Raw genomic sequence first — 22,642 nt, forward strand, 5'->3', positions numbered from 1 at the left:
TTTCAATGCCTGCCCTGAGTCCTGGCTTACATATTTATTCACTCATTTATTTAGCAAGTCTTTTAATCAGCACCACTCATACCAGTGATACACAAAGGGAACATACTCTATCTACCTTTTCAGAACTTAGGATCTTGTAAGAAAAAGGATAATGGGCCAGGTGTGATGGTGCACACCTTTAATCTCAGCACCCAGGAGGCAGAGGCACATGGAGCTCTGTGAATTAGAGGCCAGCAAGTTCTGTCTCAAGATAATAAATAGATAACCACACCTCTCAAGCAAAGCGAAGGGGACTAACCCAGCAATCACACCGTAAAATAAATTTTACATAATTAAATCTTATATTAAAAAATACAATTTCCACAAGGATATATAGAAGAGAACTGACCTACTCAGGAGATTAACAAAAGCTTTCCAGGACAGAGCCAAGAAGAAAAAATTAATTGAAGAAATACAACTTTACATAATACCCTTTCTAAGCAAAAAAAAAAAAAAAAAAAAAAAAAAAAAAAAAAAAAAAAACAGGAAAAAAGTGGAAATAAAAAGATACGCATTCGATTAAAAGTCCTAGTTTTCTTTCCTATTGCTGTGATAAAACTCTGATAAAAGCCACTTAGGGAAGAAAGGGTATTTATTTATGTCTCAATTCCAGGTTACCACCCATCATTGCTAGGGAAGTCAATTCAGAAACATGAAGCCACTATTCACATCCATGGTCAGGAACACAGAGAATGAATACACATTTGGTGCTCTATCCCTGTCACTCAAACCAGGGCTCAACCCATTAAATGATGCTACCACAGTCAAGGTATGCTTTCCTATCAAAATGACCTGAGCTACAATAAATAAATACATAAACAAAAAGTCTCACACCCACACCCACAGGGCAAATTAAGCAATTTACTCCTGTCACTTCCTCCTCAGGTGATTCCAGGCTGTGTCAAATGAGAATTAGAACTAACCATTACTAGTTTGCAAAGTATAAAAACTACATACCAAGAACAGCTGCAAACAAATGCAGCTGAAGAATGAGCACAGAAATTGATTATAAGACACTTTATCTTCATTTCTTCCTTTATAAAGGAAGTAAGCACGAATTCATTGGTTTCTAAACAGGAGAGTAAGATTCACACTTGAGTCCTGAGAGAGTATGTAAAAAACAATGATTTGGAAAACTGATTGCAGCAGAAAAGGGGCAAAACCATTAAGAAGCCATTGAGGTCACTCAAATGAGAGGAGCTGAGGTCAGCCAAATGAGAGGTGGCTGAAGCCTGGAAACATTTCAGACGTCACAAGCAAAATCCTAAGATTATAAGAACGCTGATTGGGGACTATGGAAACATCTCCTTCAGTTCAAGGAAGTATTTATTTTATAAGGGATGGTTAAAAATATATACTTCACTAAATAAGAGAGAAACTGTAACCAATTGCTGGCTTTCTAGCACCACTGTGTGGATGAAATGTACTAATGCAGGAAGCATATCAGACTGTAATGGCTCAAAGCAGTAGTGATTTTAAGCAATAATAAGCCAAGCATGGTTTTTGTCATCTTTGGATAAAGAACCCTAGGTAGCGCAAAACAAATCAGAAGTTTCTTAACCGTTTCCCTATTAGAACATCACCCCTTTAAAAAGTAAAAAATAAATCAAGAAAGATATAAGATGATGAAAACACCGTCCATGATCATGGGCTGGATGGATTAATATTGTAAGAATGGATATATTACCAAAATTATTCTATTGATTCACTGCAATCCTCTTCAAGATTTCCATGGCAATCTTCATAGAAGTAGAAGAACCCAAAAATTCACATGGATATGCATAAGACTACAAATAATCAAAACAATTCTAAGCAGCAATATTACTGCAGGTATCAAATACCTGACCTTATTCTAGAAATATAAGAATAGAGACAGCATGACATCAGCATGAAGGCAGACACTGAGAACACGTGAGAGACCAAAAAAAATCATTCCATACAGCTATGACTGCCTAATTTTTCACACAGGTGTCAAAGACATAACTGGAAAAAACACAGCTTATTTAATAAATGCTAATGGCACACTTGTTACCTACTTGAAGAATGAAATAAAACCTGTTTTGTTTTGTTTTGGGAGTGTGTGTTGTGTACTGTGTATTCAGAAGCTGATTTCTGTGTCCAGGAATCTAGATACAGTCCAGATGCTGGCACTGTCATGATTATTGAACCATCTCCTCTATCTATCCTTTATAAAGAATGTTCTCCAATTATCTCTGATTAGTTAATAAGGAGCTGATTAGCCTATGGCTGGGCAGAGAAGGCAGGACTTCTGATTCCAGGGAGACAGTCCCGAAGGAGGTGTGTCTGGGGAGAATGAGAAAGAATTGGTCCTGAGCAAAGGATCGGAGAGGAGTCAGGATGAGCAGGTCACCAAGGGATTCACCATGAGGGTGCACATGGAACAGAGCAAGCCAGGGAAACTCAGACTGCAAGTAACATGGGACCTATCTATGGCTTAGAAAGTTAGAATAGACAAACATCTGCCCAGTCATTGTGTTTAAAGCTTGTTAATAAACTTAATAGGACTTTGAGTCAATTATTTGGGAGCTAGAATGGGAACAGATAAGGCTTTCCCTCCTAAATTATTGACTATATTCACTCTACATAAAAATTATTTCAAACTCTATCAAAATCTGAAATACTGAGATGGCTACAAGAGATTAAAGGGAATACATTTCAAGATATAGGCACAGAAAGAAAAAAAAAAACTTTTGAACAATACTTTATCAGCACAGGAAATAACCACAGGAAATAATAAACGAGATGATATAAAATTAAAATGTTTTCTCAACAGCAAAGAAACTATTAACAGAGTGAAAGGCAGACTACAGAATGAAAGTCTTTAGCTCTATACTCAGACAAAAAGTTAATAGCTAACTATACATAACAACGACAACAAACTAAAAAACTAAAACACACATCACTACACATCAAAGTGTTTCACATCCTTAGCAATCAGGAAAAAAGCAAATTAAACCTACTTTGAGATTCAGTGTCATCCATAAGAAATGAGAGGATAGCGCACACCGATGATCCCGTTTTATGGCTAGTGGAAATTTAAACTACTTATAGCCATTATGGAGATCTATATGGAGGTTTCTCCAAAGCTTATGACCCTACAGCTATACTTTTGGGCATATACTCAAAGAATTCTCTATCCTACCACTGAGATCCCTGCACACTCACATTCATTACTGCTCTCTTCCCAAAAGCTAGGAAACAGAATCAATCTAGATGTTTATCAATAGATGACTGAATAAAGGAAAGCTACACAGATGCACGTATATGAAATGCATTATATTCAGCTGTAAAGAAAATGAGATTTGCAGAAAAATGGACAGCTCTAATCTTGGTTGTCAACTTCATAGGATCCCAAATCATCTTTTTTTTTTTAAGATTTATTTATTTATTATATGTAAGTCACTGTAGCTGTCTTCCGACACTCCAGAAGAGGGAGTCAGATCTCATTAGGGATAGTTGTAAGCCACCATGTGGTTGCTGGGATTTGAACTCAAGAGCAGGTAAGAGCAAGGTAAGAGCAGTCGGGTGCTCTTACCTGCTGAGCCATCTAACCAGCTCCATCCCAAATCATCTTATAGATAAGCCTCTGGGCAAACCTATGAGAGATTACCTAGATCTTAATGGGGGCAGCACTACTGAATAAAGAGAAATCAGGTTGAGAGTAAGCATTCTCATTTCCTGACTGTGGGTGCCAGCAGAGAGAGTTACACAAGGGCACAAGGAAACTTGGGCATTATACCTGTTTAGTACCTTGATTTCACATTAACAGAGAGTAATATAATTTCCTAGACTTTCACTGTCCCAACTTTTAGCGCTCTAGATCTCCACCCTCTGCTAGGGTCTTCCAACAGCAATTCTTCACTTGATTATTTAATTTGCTTTGCCCAATGGAACAAGTGGAAATGTGTCGACAGCCACTGGAACAGCATGTACACCGTGACTTAACTTCCGCAAACAGCCTGTGCTAGCCTGTTGAAAGGTGACCAGCCATATGGAAGACTCAAGTCAAGATCATCTGGCAAGTGATCTAGACAAATCAAGCTGACTAGAACTGCCTCTGCCAACTCGTAACTGAATGAGCAGTGAGGAGAACCTGCTGGCTTGAGCCATTAGGTTTTGTTCCTTCGAATTTTGTTTCCAATCAATTGGCTAACTAAACATGGCCGGATCATTTATTGACACAGAAAGAAAAGCAACAAAAAACGTCCAAGAGAAAGAACAAAAAGAAGGAAGCACCTCTCCTCTTATACCAGCCAACAGCTACCTGTTTTCCTTCACAACTCAAGTCCCTCATCAACTCCTACCGGAAGTTTTCCCAGGTCTCCAAACAAGTTGAGAAAACATACTCAGTTAGACCATTACATTTGCTCACGTTCCTCTCACTACTTGCCCATACTGTAATTAGATGTTTATTAGTGAATGGATTATGATTTATTAGGTACTCATGATTATACCAATCACGTAATCATCTCGATGAATCACAAAACAGGCCCACAACAATTACTTTTACACTTAAGAAACTTTAAAAACAAACAAACAAACAAACAAACAAAAAACCCAAGCATTTGTTGGTCTACTTGTTTATGTCTTTAATCCCAGCACAGAGGCAGCTGGTTATCTGTGAGTTCTGGGCCAGCCTGGGCTACAAAGCAAGTGCCAGGACAGTCAAGAATAGACTCCCTACAATCTAGATACAATCTAGAGAAAAGATACATAGATACATACATAAGTAACGCTTGATACTCAAACGTCGACTAACACCTCTAGATCACTATTTCTCAAAGTACAACCTATGGAAAACTTGTATCAAAATAAGAATCTGCAGAGACATGTATTTAAAAACACAAATCCCTGGACACTTTCCCTAACAAAACTACAATTCCTATGGTTGTAAAAAGGAGAATAGCCTCTAGGAAGTTACAGATAAATAAGTAGTAGCAGCAAGCAACAGTAAGCGCACTAAATCACTTGCCCTCAATAAATTGTAGCATGATCCAGGACCCGAGTATTTGAAACTGCTAACTGAATGTGGAAATTTTTCTCTCCCAAGAAATGATTCTGCGTCAGAAGGAAAAAGGGAGTTGGGGACTTTCCAAGGAGGTGTGGCTTCTCAGCGAACACGTTTACTAAAGGTAAGGTTTGGGAAGGAAGGACAACTTGAACCTTCAGAGCAGGAGCCAGAGATGTATGGGCGGAGAACATCCGAGCCTGAGCTGCGGACGCCTAGGCCAGCCCACAGTGCCGCGGCTAAGGCGCGGAAGGAAAGGGGGCATCCTCGGGTCCCCGCGTGGACGGCCGCTCTAGGTGCAGACCGGCAGGAGGTGGCTGGCTAGCCGGAGTGACAGAGGGTTGCGCCAATGGCAGCCTCAACAAGAAGGAACCGGGTGCGAGAGGGTGCCGCCGATCCCACCTGCATCAAGCTCCAGCTGGTAGCAGGGCAGCGGTTCGAGAGACAGCTTGTAGCCCTCGAAGCGGGGATCCAGCAGAGGTCTTTTCACCCGCAGAGAGCAATTGGCCGCCTCCATCGCGTTCCCCCGATCCCAGCAAGAGAATCAATAAAGCTCTTGTTGAAAGGTCCGCGCTTCACTCCTGGAACTGAGGCTGGGAAACGGCGTGGTTCCCATCCCAGACGACTCTGCGGCGCCACGTCTCTTCTGGGAAGTGTAGTGTCCATGAGAAATTTGGTTCTGTTGCAATGCTGGGAAATGTAGTTTTTTGATCCCTGAACCCACGTCAGCTAACAGACTCTGGACTTCCTTACCCAGAGGGCCGAGCGACCAGAAGGCGGCCCGCGCTAGTTGAATTCTCACATTATAGGCAGGGTGGCCAGATCCCGCCCCGGAAATGCGTGGTCTAGCTTTCTGTGTGCTTAGGTGCCCGAGCTACTGAGGGTCTAAGTCCGGGCAGCCGAAGAGTGTGGTAGGTAACGGTCGTCAGCGCAAGGGTCATTTCGTCGCTGGGAAGGGACGGCCCTCGCCCGCGGTGATGGTGGTGAGCTATGCCCGTGGTCCTCAGGGCCGGGACCCGGGCCCAGCCCAGGCTCCTTTCGATGTGCTGTCTTTCGTTAGCTTCCCCGACCCGCGCTCGCTCGCTCGCTCGCTCGCGGGCCTGTAGGGCTCTCCGACAGGGCGTGCTGCTGGAGTTGGCCGGGAGCCAGTCCCCGCTTTGTTTTCTGGCTCCTCCCCTCCCGCCTCTCCAGCTGTCTGCGCCGTGTTGCATTTTCCTAAAGAATGTCAGAACCGGGAGGGAGTCCCTAGCGCCCTGGTTTTACCAGTGAGAAAACTGAGGCCTTTAGGCATTAAGTGACTTGCCCAAGGTCACTATCCGTGATTTTAGGGGCCAAGACGAGACGAAGTTTTGCTGTTCTTGCTATGACACTGTCTAAACTTTTGCAGTTAATTTGGAAATGTTAAGCCCCAACTACAGAAGTAAAGCGTTGCCTAGTTATTAACCCTCTGTTCACCTGCTTCTTGCGCAGCCCAACTCTGAAAATTCTTTGTAGTCTGAATTTCCATACAGACAAGACGGAGAATTACAAAAGAAGATTCACACTAAGTAGGAAAACATTAACTTAAACCTGACTTTTAAATGGCAAAAATGCGCTCAAAAGTTAACCTTGCTTTTTTTTTTTTTCCCCTACACCTATTTTGGCATTGGTTGTCTGTTTTTTATTGAAAATGAAGAATTTCTCAAAGACTAGTTTGAAATTCGTTTTCTTACTTACCCTTCAGAAATAAGGATATGAAATCCAAAGCTAGGGTAGCAGTTGTAATTCTCCGTGAAGTTTATTGGGTAAAGCAAGCACATAGTCTTATTTCATTTTTCATAGTCGTATCTTTTATTAGTGTGCATGCTATGGCTTACCCAGAAATTGAATGCAGTTAAGATGCAGAAATGAACGCCAGTCAGATATTAGTGTACAATTAAATAAGGTGGGACTCCAAGTACCTGACTTCACATTCTGTCTCTGTGCCTCAGTGTTCTCATCTGTAAAATGGAATTGTGTCATTAGAGCAAATTTGGGGGTTAAATATTCTCAGTTTTAGGTACATAAGTGCTTAATGGTATTATAATAGTAGTTATTCCCTTTTTAAAAAGACAAAGAAAATAAACAATAAAGAGCTTATGAGGGAAGGGAATTGGGATACAGGAAATAGTACTAAGAATAATAATACCATGTAAGGTACTTAAAATTATCATCCTTTCCTTATTATAATGTTCAATGTATTAGGATGATTGTCTAGAGAGGTCTTAGAAGGAAACACTTTTCTAAATATTATGTATCTCAAAATGCATGTTGATGTCCAGGTTAGCAAGATGAACAAAGATGCGCAGATGAGAGCAGCGATTAACCAAAAGTTAATAGAAACTGGAGAAAGAGAACGGTGAGTAATAAATTGTATCAATAAAGTAGGTTTTACCATCTTTAATAATTATATTGGAGGAATTTCAAGTGTCAAGGGCCAAAACATACCTGGAAAGAATTACAGAAAAGTAAAGCTTATCAGAGTTTCTATTCTTAACATCTGTAATAGTTTGAATCAGCATTACCAGATTCGGAAGTGTCATATACAAAGATAAGCAATCAGTGACACTGCTAAGGCATTTTTAACAAAGTGGAAAAGAGACCGCAAAGACACAAATATCTACAGCTGGAGAATATTACCCAGGTTTTATTATAGAACTGTGTTTAATTACCTCAGGCCCTTAACTCTGGGGCAGCATGTGCTGTTACTATTTTCTGAAGGACTTTCTTGTTCCTCTTATTTAAATACTCAGCTATGTATCTTCAAATTCCAGCTCTTGTATCCACTCCCTACTCCATTAGCTTATGGTCTTCAGTGTGATCCACCCTCCATGACAGAGATACCTTTGTATTCCCATTGTATAATGCTATGCTCAAAACCTAATTTAAGGAGCAAACGTTTAAAGAAAGGGCTGAGAAACAAACAGAATGGCTCTCAGAGCAGGGTAATCAAGTGTACAAAGGAATGTCAGGAACTGTGGAGTTGCTTCCATTTTACCTGGAGGTGTTTGAGTAAATTTCAGTAATAAAAGAATTTCACCTAGTGTGGAAGAAGAATCTGCAGTCCCCAAGGTCAAAGAGGGAAAGGATAGTCTAGCAGCAGAATCTGCTGCCAGAGCTTTGGTACCTGATAAGTGCTCAGGAACTCACAATATAGGCAAAGTGGGAAAGCTTGTGGCTGGAACAGTATGCAGGAGTATGAATTGTTGTGTAAGAATTCTGGCCATTGAAAACATACTGAATTTCAGAACTGTTTTGACCAATGGAACTATTTAAGCCCATCTAATTAAAATATTGAAAATTTGAAGGTGCTTTTATGCATCATTTAGTCCAGGCACTTAGATATTGTTGCAAGATGTATCTTTTCCTCTCTCAGCTCTGCTTTCGTCTTTGTTGTCTTTATTCTCAAACAGGCCCTACCCACAGGTGGCAGAGATTAGCAGTTCCAAATTTACATTCCACCAGCTCAGAGTACCTATCTCAGCAAAGAGCCTCACTTGATTACCATCTTGCTTAGGTAATAGGCAAGTTATGCGCAGCCGTGCCCAGGTCATATTTCACATTACAAGAACCTTGTCCAGATTTATACAGGGAGAATGACACAGTAGTGTTTGCTTGTTTTTCTCTTACAGAGCAGAAACTGAGTGAGTTACTTGCAAAAGCATACGTTTCTGTCTTTACCTTTGGATAATGGGAATTAGTAAGGATTTTTGGAAAGGGAGTGACTAGATTATATTTTCATTGTAGATACTGTTCTATCAATGGGAATGTAGATTTGAAGGGACCAAGATAGATGGTAGAAAAATTAATTAGATGATGTGGTGAAGGTAGAAAGTAGCAAAATGGAAGGGAGAACAAAGGAGAAACAGACCTCCATGTGAAGAAAGAGATAGCAGATGCTGTGCTGGGGTGTTGACAGTATATGCTTAGAGAATTGTGGTTTTCTCTCTTATTCGTATAGTGCCTGTCAGGTGCCATTCTCTGTTAAGAGCCCAGGATACACATAGTAAAGTCTAATTTCATGGGACTAACATTTTAATGGCCGGAAACACGTTATAATTGTGTAATATGTCACATGGTGATTCAGAGTGCCAGGGTAAAAATCAAGCATGAGGTCTGCAGGGAGGGTGATGTTTTAGACAGAAAAGGTACAGTATCTGATAGCACATCAGAGGACTATGACAGAATGGGGACTCCAGTGGCCACAGTGTTAACATAACCTTGCCTGAGTGTGCTGTCTAAGAAAGTAGGTAAAGGGAGAGGAAACGGAGTCAGCATAGCTGAGGGGAAGACAGAGGTTATTTGTCTTAGAACTTATCCTGGGGACGTTGGGAAGGCACTGGAAGATTTTGAAGAGAATGTTATGCTTGAGGGAAGAGGCAGGGAGTGGATGTAAGTTAGATCTAAGTTCAGACAAGGTAAGAAGGTGGCTGGAACTAGGGTACTCTTGGCAGAGAAACATTTGAATTGTAGGCAAGCATTTTAAAACTGGAAGTGGAAGATTTACTCATGCAATGGAAATGTAGCTAGATGAAGCATATTCCCAAGTTCTAACCCAACAAACCAGAGGAATGAGATTGTCATTTTGAGGAAGAGAGAGTGGGAAAGAGCATAAAGTTGGGTTATGGCTTTTGAAATTGGAAGGCTAACAGGTATCACAGTAACCATACCACATAACGCATCTCTGAAAGATGGTGAAAGAGTAGAGAAGCAAGGAAAGCAAGTCTGTTCTCTTGAGTGTGACACAGTTCAATTGGGAAGTAATTTCTGTTAAGGAGTTTTAGTTTACACAAATAGGTATGGCAAAGGGGTAGCAGAATATTTTCTTGGTGTCACAAATCGGTACAGCATTTTCAGCATGAAAAAAAAAAGGAAATCCTGCTAATTAAATTACAGTAGCTTTGTCATTGCTGCAGTATGGAGGTGGGGCAGCTAAAGACTGTAGTTAGTGAATGAATTGGAACCTGAAGATAAGTGAGGACAAAATTTGACTTTGGTAACATCAAAAAACTAATGACTCAAGATTAGACCATAATTAAAGTGTGGGGATGGAAAGCGGGGAGGTTTTAGTTGAACAGTTTGTAATAGTGCATTACTTCAGACATTTCCTATCTAAAGTATTTTACTTCTATTAATTTGAAAACATTTCCTTTTAAACAGCCTCAAAGAGTTGCTGAGAGCTAAATTAATTGAGTGCGGCTGGAAGGATCAGCTAAAGGCACACTGTAAAGGTAATGACTTTCACTTCGATAAGTAAGCTGGTTCTGTTGCTCTGAACTGGGTTGCTCTGGGAGCCATTATATGAAAGTAGAGTTCAGTGCTCGCTTCGGCAGCACATATACTAAAATTGGAACAATACAGAGAAGATCAGCATGGCCCCTGCGCAAGGATGACACGCAAATTCATGAAGCGTTCCATATTTTTTAAAATGTGATTTTTTTCCAGGTGGGAAAAAAAAAGACAAAAAGAAAGTATAGTTCATATCCTACAGTGTAAGTCCTCAAACGCCATTTTAAGCAAATGGAAATTTAATACTATTGTAAGAGTTTTCTTCTCAGTGATATCCTTAGACTAACTCCTGAGCTTTTAGAAATTTTTCATGTATTTTGCAAAAGTTTGTCATGAGTTTTGAAGATCCTCTAAGATCAAATGATGGACTCCTTTGTTTTTAAGTAATGTTAGTAATCCTGATATAATTTCCCTCAATGCAGTGAGCATTGGTGGTTGATAGATGGGACTCATTTGTAACAATGTTGTCAGGGAATTAAACTTACTATAGCAATGTACAAATAAAGGCCTTTTTCTTTTACTTTTTTTTTGGTAGATATTGTTGATATTGCACATGCTTTATTTAAAAAAATGAATCCCTTATCAGGTTCAACTTTTGCTATAGTGAAATTCTAGATATTTTTAATGAGTTGTCTTTATATTACTATGTTTTCTGCAAGTGAAAATAATAGGTTATGTCTATATTAACTATAAAAAAGCATTATGATGTGTTAATAAAAGGGAAGCTGAAATCATCCAAACCTGTAAGACTGCAGTTGGCTTTCCACCGTGTACAGATGAGTAATCTTTATCCCTCGGTTGTCTCACCTCTGACCAAGGAGTTCTTTATAGATATTTAAAGTTGTAAAGCAGCTAGCAGGGTTCCACAAATGTTGATTGTATTCCCTCATCATTTCCTTTGGTCCAGGCTAGAGAAGAGAAATGAACACAGTAGCTCTACATCCTAATTTTGGCCATAAAGTTATAAAGTAGACTCAAATAGTACATTTTGTTTCCTTGGTACATTTAAGGGTAATGTTATCACAGTAAGCTCTGTTCAGTTCCAGCTTTTTAGAAAAGATGGATTTGGCACTATCCAGTTCTAATATACCCTAGTATTACAGCTCTTTGTTTGCTTAAGTTATTTACCTGAAGTATAAACAGACTTCTATAATCTGGAGATTAATACATTTATGAGGCTATAAATTTTCATTAAAAAAGAAAAAAGTTTCCTCTTTTTATTTAAAGACCAGTGTATACTCTAAAAACATGATTTTAACCCTTCCTCTATGAAAATCTTTCTTACAGATAATGATTTTAAATGATATGATTTGTTTTTTGCTTTTGCATAAGAGGTAATTAAAGAAAAAGGACTAGAACACGTTACTGTTGATGACTTGGTGGCTGAAATCACTCCAAAAGGCAGAGGTAAGGAGCACAAACTGTCAGGAAACCGGCTTTTAGTAGGGAAAAAAATCCTATCCAAAAGCCTTTCCAAGGAGTTGTTGTTCCTGTGAGGGAAGTTGAAGAGCAGTTGCCTGGAGGACTGGTGTAGCAGTCCTGACTAAGAGCTGAGGTGATAGGTATAAGTCGGCACTTGTGGTGTACAGTCTTAGATTGATGACTGGTAAGGCAGATCAGTTTTAACATGAGATCTTAGGGACGTGCCACCTAAAGCTAGCACTTATACAATTTATTAAATATGGCCTGATTCCACCTAAATATTAATAATTCAACATTTATTCCAGTCCTGAGTCATTGTCCTACTATCTCTTTCCTTATTAAAAATAAATGAAACTGTCTTCTTGATTGTCTAATTAAGAATTTGGTAATTCACGGTGATGCATATTTAAGACTTAGAAGTGAAAGCATCTAAACTAGATGAATTTATAGGATATCTTTACACATAGCCACAATCAAAATCATTTCAATATAAAATAAATGTGTGGAGATGACTACAGCATATGAATTCCTGCTGAGAAGAAGGAATTATAAAGCCCCTTGGTCCTTTTTCTTAAAGCTTGTTTACAACTTTTTTCAAGTATGGATCTGGAAAAATATTTCTTCATTTTATGAATTTATACTTTTAACTAGTTTTCTCTGATTTCTTTTTCTATTTTTAATTTGTTAACATTGTTTAGACATCCTGTTTCTTTTTGAACATTTTCATCTTGTACTTTGCCCATTGGTATCCAGTAAAATTGAGCCTATTTTGAGATTATTACATTTCCACCTTTGCCATTCTTCCCTCTTAACCTCATGCGCCCCTCTTTACCTCAAACTAATAGCCTCTGTTTTAAAAGTTTCATAAGTGTTTGTATACGTACATGGATTCGTTTAACTACAACCTCAAGAAGGCTGGCTGTGACCCTTAATCCCCTCCCTACCCCCAATACAATAAAAATTATTTCCCTCTCCAGGCTGGGGAGATGGCTTAGAGGTTAAGAGCACTGACTGCTCTTCCAGAGGTGCTGAGTTCAATTTCCAGCAACCACATGGTAGCTCACAGCCATCTGTAATGGGATCTGATGCCCTTTTCTGGTGTGTCTGAAGAGAGCAACAGTGTACTCAGATACATAAAACAGATAAATCTTTAAAGAAAAGATGCTGGCTCTGTCGATAGTTTTGCAGTCAGATCGATTATCCCAAGGTGACCTGTCAGTCTGGTCTAAGTCACATTTATCAGTGTGCCTTTGCATTTTCTTTTTTTTTTTTTTTCCATTTTTTATTAGGTATTTAGCTCATTTACATTTCCAATGCTATACCAAAAGTCCCCCATACCCACCCACCCCCACTCCCCTACCCACCCACTCCCCCTTTTTGGCCCTGGCATTCCCCTGTACTGGGGCATACATGTGTATATCCAGTTTAAAGAATTTCCCCAGGCTTGATGAGCTATGCATTTAGGTATTAGATGTTAAGTCTGATCTTTTTATCTTTTTATTTTTTAATTCAACCATGAGAGTTCTGTGAAATCCCTGTAGTAGTAGTTTCTAATAAAACGTCAAGTCAAATTCACGTGTGATCGTTGGAGTCTTCTTACATGATGTTTAATTGTTGTTTCAGCCCTGGTACCTGACAGTGTAAAGAAGGAGCTCCTACAGAGAATAAGAACATTCCTTGCTCAGCATGCCAGCCTTTAAGGGTGAATTAGAATGTGTTGGTCTGTGGATTTATTTCTGAAAGTAAAACTTGCCATAATTAGAAATTGATTTCCCAAATAAAGTCCTTTTTTGTATGATGGTATACAGTTTTCAGTAATGTATACATTGTATTGATTTTTTCCCTAAATGTGTTATTTTAATAAATATCTCATGAATGAGTTTCAATTTTTTTATTTTGGAATAAATGGGACTCTGTTTATTACTGATTGCCTAGAAATGTTGAGATAAAAAATGCCAGCAATTACTATTATCCAGTATTTATATGTGTGATTCTCTGTGCTAACGTCTGAGACGCCTTTCTGGGTTGTCTACAAATGGTTTGTTCCTCTTTTGATTCCTCACATTTGATAACTGTGATGCTCCATCTTTGTACTGTAGGTTGTCTATTTCTTTGTTACAAATTCTGAGTGTTAGGACTGGGTCTTACTTAATCTGTATGTGCCTTCCTTATGCTTCAAAGAAATTACCATCTAGTGGAAGACAGAACATTTCCAAGCTGACTGAACACCACATTTTCTACTCATCTGAACTTTGAAAGCAGAATCTCTAAATTGCATCCCCATATTCTGAGGTCAAGAAAGAACTCTAATGGGAAATAATCTCTACCAATTAGCTTTACTCTGACATCAATCAGGATTACCAGATCTAATGGACTCTTGTCTATCAGTGTGACCTTTGACGCAGAGTGATTATGTTGGCCACCCTTCCACTTGGAACTTTGCATCCCCTCCTCACACTGCTTCCTACCATTGGAAGTCCTTTCTGGCTTTTTGTGGAGTACTTTTTGCTGTATGTAACTTTTAAGTAATGTTTTGTTGGACTTTCTTCTGAGTCCTCTGATTAATAATATGTTTTCCCTGGTTGAATCCCAGGAGGTGAGTCTGCCATGTTTCAAATATCAACAGATTGATATATGCTGAACATTCTCACAACCAGACTTAATTCTAGCCTCACTGCCCATATGCCCACCAGTGGGTCTACTTCCTTGGATAGTTCACAAACACCTTTAAATGACCATACTTTAACAGTAAGATTCTCCCCTATTAACTACCTGTGTTTTAGTCCTTATTCATGGGGTCTCTCAGACACAAGTGACTCAAGATGAATATTAATGCTATTTTTCGGAGGGAAAAAACAAGACTACTTGTGAAACATCCTTAGTTTTGTGTTTGTGTTACTGCTGCTGATTGGTTGAGGGCCAGCTATAAACTTGGATTATCATTTGTGGCCCTCCTAAGCCCAAGTGATTGCAGTGACTCCTCTGTGCCTCCACTATCTTCCTCATCGTTTCCCTGCCTATGTGGCCTTATGAAATTCAAGTCTGGTCATTTATTTCCCCTACTTGAAATGTTTCAATACTGGATGAAATTCAAACTCAGCATACTAGCTAGGCCCCTCTAAATCTAGCACGTATTTCTATCTCTGCAGTCTGTAAAAAAAAAAAAATTGTTCCATCTCTTAGTACCTCTCAAAAATCATAACATCTAGGAAGCCCTTTAAGTCATCATGTTACTACTTTCCCTTCAGAGTTCAGCTTGAGTTTTTAAATGTTCTGACAGTCTCATGATTTCAATTCCTTGTCACTGATTTCTTTTTGGATTTTTGAGGTAGGCTGTCCCTCCATCAGTCAGCTAGCCTCACACTGGCCTTGAGCATGAATCCTGAGACCTGGGAGCACAGGGATGTTAGCCCATCTGGAGGGGAGGGAACAAATTCATTGTATGATTCTCATTTCTGAAAGAATGGATAAGGCAGTGACTGAACTGAGTGAGCACTACAGGAGCACGTGATAAAGTCCTAATATATAGGTACAGTTGAGAAAAGGGTTCATCGTCCACACTACATTAAGTTTAAATGTCATTGAGTCATTTACAGAATTATATATTTGGATCTTGAGATATGTACACCCAAAATCTCGCCCAAAGTAATATTTTCAGTTTCATTATGTTCTAAATAGGAATTTTCATTTTGTTACCAATTATAAAAAAAAAGTAGTCTTACATGGTACACAGAAAGTATTAAAAATAAGGGGTGGTTCTTCATAATTCTGTATATAGAAACAAACTGAAAAGGCTTATAAAGATATTATTTTAATATCCCAAAAGATTTAAAAAATGGCATTTGGAAACTCCTTGACAATGAGAAAAATAACCAAGTTTAAAATGCTTTGTAGAAATTTAAGGTGAGAGCATAGATTCGGTTTTTGGAGGGTTTTTTTGTTTTGTTTTTAATGGTATTTTTGGCCTCTTTCCCTCCCCCCCCCCAGCCCCCCGCCCACCCCGGTTTGTTTTGAGACAGGGTCACATGTAGTCCAGGCTTTCTCTGTACTTGCTATGTAGCCTAGGTAAGTCTTGAATACCTGATCCTCCTACCTCTACCTCCCAAGTGCTGGGAAGACAGGTGTGTGCCACCTCTGGGGCCCATAACAGCCTAGATTTAAAACAATGCTAAGACTCCCCTACCACCTTTCTCTTTGGCATCTTATAAATGTCTTGTAGATTGAATCTAGAATCACTGGTATTTGTAAATAAATCAACTTTGTGAACACTTTTGGCTCTCATTGATTTATGTAAAGTAGGAATTCACTGAAACCTCCACCCTTTCACACTCGGTGTTGGAAACTTAAGACACTTGTTCCAGGCCTGCATGGGCTAGTATAGTCATCACTCTATCTTCTTTTATAGTGGGAAAGAAGACCCAACTAAATCATTTATACAGTCACTTTAGGCATTACAAGTGTATCATTGGTTAAGCAATGCCAAGCCAGGGACTGGTTGGTAACTGGATATAACACTTACATAACTTGATAGAAAGTTCCACCCAACACAAGAGAACGGTGACAGCTGCTCAATAGCTGGTGTTGGAATTGATCCTGTGTGTGTGTATGTGTGTGTGTGTGTGTGTGTGTGTGTGTGTGTGTGTGTAACACATGCCTGCGCATGTCTAACCCTTGCAGAAGCCTAGCTTGTGTTAATATGACTTCATAAAATCCTACATATTTTCTACTATTGAGCAGAAACCATTGAACAGACATTGAATGAAACTATGTTAAGTACAATCAAATCGTTCAGGTTCTAATCTCATTAATCATAAGATACTGGGTAGCAGATAAGAATGACTCTTGCCTTGGTTTCACTGTTTGGATAGTGTCCTGGCAAGAATTAATAGACCTAAATACTGATAGGGTAATGAGAATATATGGATTTATGTTAGCTTGCCTAGAAATTTATAAATATGTGTTTTCTTGTGTGTGGAAAAGACATAACATACTTGTCAGAATTTTCTAGATAGTATTAGCTGCTGTGAAATTCACATAAAAAATGATGTCTTTAGGGCAGGGGAGTTCATTTATAGGTGCATGCTTTCAAAGGATTCAAATTTGGTTCCCAGAATTAACATCACTATATAGTACTTAGCAAGGAAGGTTGAAATCTAGTCATTTTTACCCTCTTAACTCCCTATGGCTTCGACTGTATCCCATTTGTCTTTCTGTCTTCAGTACTCAGCAGAGAATTCTTAAAATGGCCTTTTAACTGGATCAACAGAAAAATAAGAATAAATTTATGGCAATTAAATTCAATATGTGCCTATGGTTACTCTACTTATCAGCCACAAGGGGGCCCCTGGCACCTGCACATTTATCCTCTCTGGGACTCACTTTAATTGAGCTGAGTATCACATTTTACTGGGCCCAATTCCAATTTAGAGGCCAGCTTGTTGAAGATGAAAGTGTTGTTGGATTAAAACTTAATGTGAGAACGTCAGAATGTGCTGATACTAACTAAGAGGCCGCTATCATAAGGTGTAGATGTCAGGTTGCTATCGTTCTCAGAAGCCAATTCCATAATTCAGGAGGTTGATTTAAATAGCATACACAGTTCCCAAAATAGTTTGATTTCACTGATTTATAACAGGAGAGGGGAATAGATTTTAGCTCAGTAACTGGCATTTATTGTAGTGCAGGGGATGAACATGTGGCCCCATGTATGCTAGGTAAGTTTTACTGCTTAGCTGCATCCCAAGCCCAAGGGAGTCTTAACAAATGAAATAAAAGTGTTTTTATTGTTCCCACCAAAAAAAATCCATATATTTTTTCCTCTGTTCTTTCGTAAAGAGAAACAGCGTAGAGCATATATAATACCCCAGAACTGGACAGTCAATGACATGTTTTACAATGATAATAGTAATCAAAGAACTAAGGCATGTAGGATCCACACTCATGCTGCAGTGTTGCCGCAGAGTAGTTCTAAGTATAGGAGCTGGAGCCATGTTTATTACAAGCACAAGTGGCACTGTGCCTAGAATCACCAGAGTTAAATGATAATCAGTGACTTTCCATTGCTCTAATTTTGTTGTTGTTGAGTCTTCAAAGTTTAGATTTTCTAAACAGCTACCTATATCAAAGTTGGGCTTTGACAAGAAAAGAGTCACAAGATAGAGTTTACAGAAATGCCCATAGAGCCATAGCTTGGTTGCTGTGCCGGAGACTTAAATACTGTTGCACACTGTATTTGGAGTGTTCAGTCTGGTGGAGATACACTGTGGCCAAGATCCTAACAACATGGGAGTGTTGTTTCTACCATTAATATGCTTGAGGGCTTCTTTAGTTCCATAAGAATTCCATTTGACATTACCTATCAATCCCATCTCTCTCTCTCTCTCTCTCTCTCTCTCTCTCTCTCTCTCTCTCTCTCTCTCTCTCCCCCTCTCTCTCCCCCTCTCCCTCTCCCTCTCCCTCTCCCTCTCCCTCTCCCTCTCCCTCTCCCTCTCCCTCTCCCTCTCCCTCTCCCTCTCCCTCTCCCTCTCCCTCTCCCTCTCCCTCTCCCTCTCTCTCTCTCTCTCTCTTTGGCTAGGGAAATGCACAGAATAAAGAAGTATGAGGTCATGAGTTTTAGAAAAGGTAATAAAAAGTCAAAGTCATGGCTAAGACCCTAGCATATATACTCTAACATTCAGTTTTCATAAATCAGTTCTAAGCCTAAACTTTGTCTTTCATATTTTATCCACCAATAAAGGCAGGTTTTATACACAGACATAAAGCATATTTAGTGAAAATGACACATTTATCTGCTGCATTTTCTGCTCCTCCTCCATTTCCGCCACTTTGTAGTGACTTAATACAGACTTCAGTTCAGATTTTATTTTTATAGTAAGTTTACAGAGCTTCAAGGACTTCACCTGAGCAGAGTCCGTGGCTTATCCTTAGAATCTCTATGCCTGCTTCATTTCTTTCTAGTCACACACAGTCCCCATTTAACAACTTAAACATGATTGCTCCAGACTTATTCTCTGTAGGCATCTGATCATCTGAACTTTGTTAAAGAACATGTCACAGTCTTCCTAAGTTTTGGTTTTGAAATGATGCATTCTGAGTATCACCAGCATTGTTTTTGATGTGGTGCTTGCTGTGGTGTCAGGGGATTCTGCTCATGGTGGCTTGGCTTTGCACATTCAGACAGGACATTCTGATGTCAGAAACCTATGGTGGAGAAGGCCCTTCAGCTCAGACAGAAAGGGACAGGGACTTATCTCCACCAGAAGGCTCCCCATTCAGTCTTCTCACACCTCCCAAAAGAAAAACAAAGCATTCAGTACATGGGCCTGTGGGGGACATTTTATATTCAAAGCATAACAATTTTTGGTTAAGTGTTCTGGGTAGTTTTCAACTGTCAGAAACTAAAGGTACTTGGAAAGAAACATCAATTGAGGAATTACCACCAACAGATTGGCTTGTGGGCATGTATGTGGAAGCATTTCCTGACCACTGATTGAAAGGACCCAGCCTGCTGTGGTTGGTGCCACCACACTACTGCCAGGAAGTATAAGAAAAGTAGCTGAATATGAGTCTGGAAGCAAGCCAGTGAGCATCTTTGCTCCAATGGTTCCTGCCTCTGCTCCTGCTTGACTTCTTTCCTCCACGGTGTACTGTGGTCAGGATACATAAGCAAAGCAAACTCTTTCAGCCCCATATTGCTTTTGTTCATGGTGTTTATCACAGCAATAGAAAACAAACCAAGACAAAAATGGGTGTTAGAAAATGGGATCCTGCTGTGACAGGCTTGACCATGTTAGTTTCAGGGACAGTTTTGTAGAAGGAACTTGGAACTTGGAGCTGGAAAAGCAGTTCGTGTTCCAAGCCTAACAGACTATTCAGTGGAAGCTTGGAAGTTAATAATGTTGAAAGCAAACAAGACAATGAAGGGCTGAAATGAATTTTAGGGAGAGGTTTGAGAGTCCCTCAAAATCTCTATCAGGAGCTTTTGTGTAAGAACTTGAATTAAGCTTCATCCTCAGCCAGGAGGTGGAGCTGATCCTCAGTCCTTTGGGCACCTTCCCCCCCAGAGGAGAACTTGCCTACAGGGAGTGCTCTGATTCCTAGGACTCAAATGAGACCACCATTTTCTATCCAGGGTCTCTCTCAGGCAGGTCCAAGCAGGAGAGCTCGCTGGCCACAGAAGCAACAGAGCTTCTTGGACAGGGTCCCTTCAGTCCTTCATCCTCAGCCAGGAGGCAGAGCTGATCCTCTGTACTCTGTGCACCTTTCCTACCAGCAGAGAGTTTGCCTCCAGGCAGTATTCTGACCCCCAGGACTCAAGAGAGAACTGGTCTCCCAGGAGAGCTGACAGAGGCTAGCACACTCACAGGAGGAATAATTTCCAGCCAGAGACAACTAGAATATCTAAAACCAGAGATTACCAGAGGATGAAAATCAAATGTAAGAATCTTACTAACAGAAACCAAGACCACTCTGCATCATCAGAACCCAGTACTCTCGCCACAGTGAGTCCTGGATATCCCAAAACACCGGAAAAGCAAGATTCAGATTTAAAATCATATCTCATAATGCTGGTAGAGGATTTTAAGAAAGACATTAGTAACTCCCTTTAAAAAAATTCAGGAGTGCACAGCTAAACAGGTAGAAGACCTTAAAGAGGAAAGACAAAAATCCCTTTAAAAATTACAGGAAAACACAACCAAACAGGCAAAGGAATTGAACAAAACCATCCAAGATCTAAAAATGGAAGTAGAAAAAATAAAGAAAACCCAAAGGGAGGCAACTCTGGAGAGAGAAGCCCTAGGAAAAAAATCAGGAGCCATAGATGGGAACATCAGCAACAGAATAAAAGAGATGGAAAAGAGAATCTCAGGTGCAGAAGATTCCATAGAAAACATGGACACAACAATCAAAGAAAATGCAAACTGCAAAAAGATCCTAACTCAAAACATCCAGGAAATCCAGGACACAATGAGAAGACCAAACCTAAGAATAATAGGTATAGATGAGAATGAAGATTTTCAACTTAAAGGGCCCGTAAATATCTTCAACAAAATTATAGAAGAAAACTTCATTAACCTAAAGAAAGAGATGCCCATGAACATACAAGAAGCCTACAGAGCTCCAAATAGACTGGACCAGAAAAGAATTTCCTCCTAACACATAATAATCAGAACAACAAATGCACTAAATAAAGATAGAATATTAAAAGCAGTCAGGAAAAAAGATCAAGTAACATATAAAGGCAGACTTATTAGAATTACACCAGATTTCTCACCAGAGACTATGAACACCAGAAGATCCTGGACAGATGTTATACAGACCCTAAGAGAACACAAATGCCAGCTCAGGCTACTATACCCAGCAAAACTCTCAATTACCATAGTTGGAGAAATCAAAGTATTCCATGACAAAACCAAATTCACACAATATCTTTTCACAAATCCAGCCCATCGAAGGACAACAAAGGGAAAACTGAAACACAAGGAGAGAAACTATGCCTTAGAAAAAGCAAGAAAGTAATCCTTCAACAAACCTAAAAGAAGATAGCCACAAGAACAGAATCCCAACTCTAACAACAAAAATAACATAAGCAACAATTACTTTTCCTTATTATCTCTTAATATCAATGGACTCAGTTCACCAATAAAAAGACATAGACTAACAGACTGCCTACCTAAACAGGACACAACATATTGCTGCATACAGGAAACCCACCTCAGGGAAAAAGATAGACACTACCTCAGAGTAAAAAGCTGGAAAACAATTTTCCAAGCAAATGGTCCCAAGAAACAAGCTTGAGTAGCCATCCTAATATCAAGTAAAATTGACTGTCAACCCAAATTTACCAAAAAGACAAGGAGGGGCACTTCATACTCATCAAAGGAAAAATCTACCAAGATGAACTCTCAATTCTGAAAATCTGTGCTCCAAATGCAAGGGCAACAACATTCATTAAAGAAACTTTAGTAAAGCTCAAAGCACACATTGCACCTCACACAATAATAGTGGGAGACTTCAACACCCTACCTTCATCAATGGACAGATCCAGGAAAAAAAAAAAAAAAAACTAAACAGAGACACAGTGAAACTAACAGAAGTTGTGAAACAAATGGATTTAACAGATATCTACAAAACGTTTTATCCTAAAACAAAAGGATATACCTTCTTCTCAGCAGCTCATGGTACCTTTTCCAAAATTGACCATATAATTGTTCACAAAACAGGCCTTAACAGATACAAGACTATTGAAATAATCACATGTATCCTATCAGATCACCTCTGACTATGAAAGTTTAATGAGTTTAATGAAAATGAAGCCACAATATACCCAAACTTATGGAACACAATGAAGGCATTTCTAAGAGGAAAACTCATAGCTCTGAATGCCACCAAAAAGAAACTAGAGAGAGCATACATTAGCAGCTTGACAGCAAACTAAAAGCTCTAGAACAAAAGGAAGCAAATTCGCCCAAGAGTTGTTGAATGCCAGAAATAATCAAACTCGGCTGAAATCAACCAAGTGGAAACAAAAAGAACTATACAAAGAATCAACCAAACCAGGAGCTGGTTCTTTGAGAAAATCAACAAGATAGATAAAACCTTAGCCAGACTAGCTAGAGGGCACAGGGACAGTTAATTAATTTCTAATTAACAAAATCAGAAATGAAAAAGGAGACATAACAACAGAACCTGAGGAAATCCAAAACATCACCAGATCCTACTACAAAAGGCCATACTCAACAAAACTGGAAAACCTGGATGAAATGGAAAATTTTCTAGACAGATACCATGTACCAAAGTTAAATCAGGATCAGATCAATGATCTAAGCAGTCCCATATCCCCTA

General features: G+C 39.4%; 2 protein-coding genes and 1 non-coding gene across 7 annotated transcripts in view; 2 read left to right on the forward strand and 1 right to left on the reverse strand.

The window, feature by feature from the left end:
• Nudcd1 (NudC domain containing 1) overlaps positions 1-6,116 on the reverse strand; it is a 53,081-nt gene extending 46,965 nt beyond the window's left edge. For 2 of the 4 annotated variants that reach the window (NM_001113554.1, NM_026149.4), the window contains exon 1: positions 5,471-6,116. In NM_001113554.1, the coding sequence (NP_001107026.1) occupies positions 5,471-5,585 (115 nt within the window). In that variant the 5' untranslated portion in view covers positions 5,586-6,116. The remainder of the gene's footprint in view (positions 1-5,470) is intronic. The other 2 variants (XM_030248714.1, XM_030248713.1) reach the window with 1 other exon arrangement.
• On the forward strand, positions 5,891-16,065 carry Eny2 (ENY2 transcription and export complex 2 subunit). Of its 2 annotated transcripts, none has more exons than XM_006520758.3 (5): positions 5,891-5,979; positions 7,369-7,445; positions 10,247-10,317; positions 11,708-11,782; positions 13,421-16,065. In XM_006520758.3, exons 2-5 carry the CDS (start codon positions 7,378-7,380, stop codon positions 13,495-13,497), a joined length of 291 nt encoding a protein of 96 aa, XP_006520821.1. In that variant the 5' UTR covers positions 5,891-5,979; positions 7,369-7,377; the 3' UTR covers positions 13,498-16,065. The 2 variants fall into 2 exon arrangements, with proteins under 2 accessions (XP_006520821.1, NP_778174.1); NM_175009.3 differs by having other exon boundaries at positions 5,920-6,051; positions 13,421-15,494.
• On the forward strand, positions 10,404-10,510 carry LOC115488583. The gene has a single exon (XR_003951719.1). It is a non-coding gene; the product is annotated as a U6 spliceosomal RNA (small nuclear RNA).
• Positions 16,066-22,642: the final 6,577 nt, after the last annotated feature.

This window comes from Mus musculus, chromosome 15 (assembly GCF_000001635.26).
Source record: "Mus musculus strain C57BL/6J chromosome 15, GRCm38.p6 C57BL/6J".
Classification (NCBI taxonomy): Eukaryota; Metazoa; Chordata; class Mammalia; order Rodentia; family Muridae; genus Mus; species Mus musculus.

Excerpts from the sequence above, each read along its gene's own strand:
- Eny2 (NM_175009.3), top strand. Across the intron at positions 10,318-11,707 it reads GCTAAAGGCACACTGTAAAG|AGGTAATTAAAGAAAAAGGA; the intron begins GTAATGACTTTC and ends CTTTTGCATAAG. Across the intron at positions 11,783-13,420 it reads AATCACTCCAAAAGGCAGAG|CCCTGGTACCTGACAGTGTA; the intron begins GTAAGGAGCACA and ends TTGTTGTTTCAG.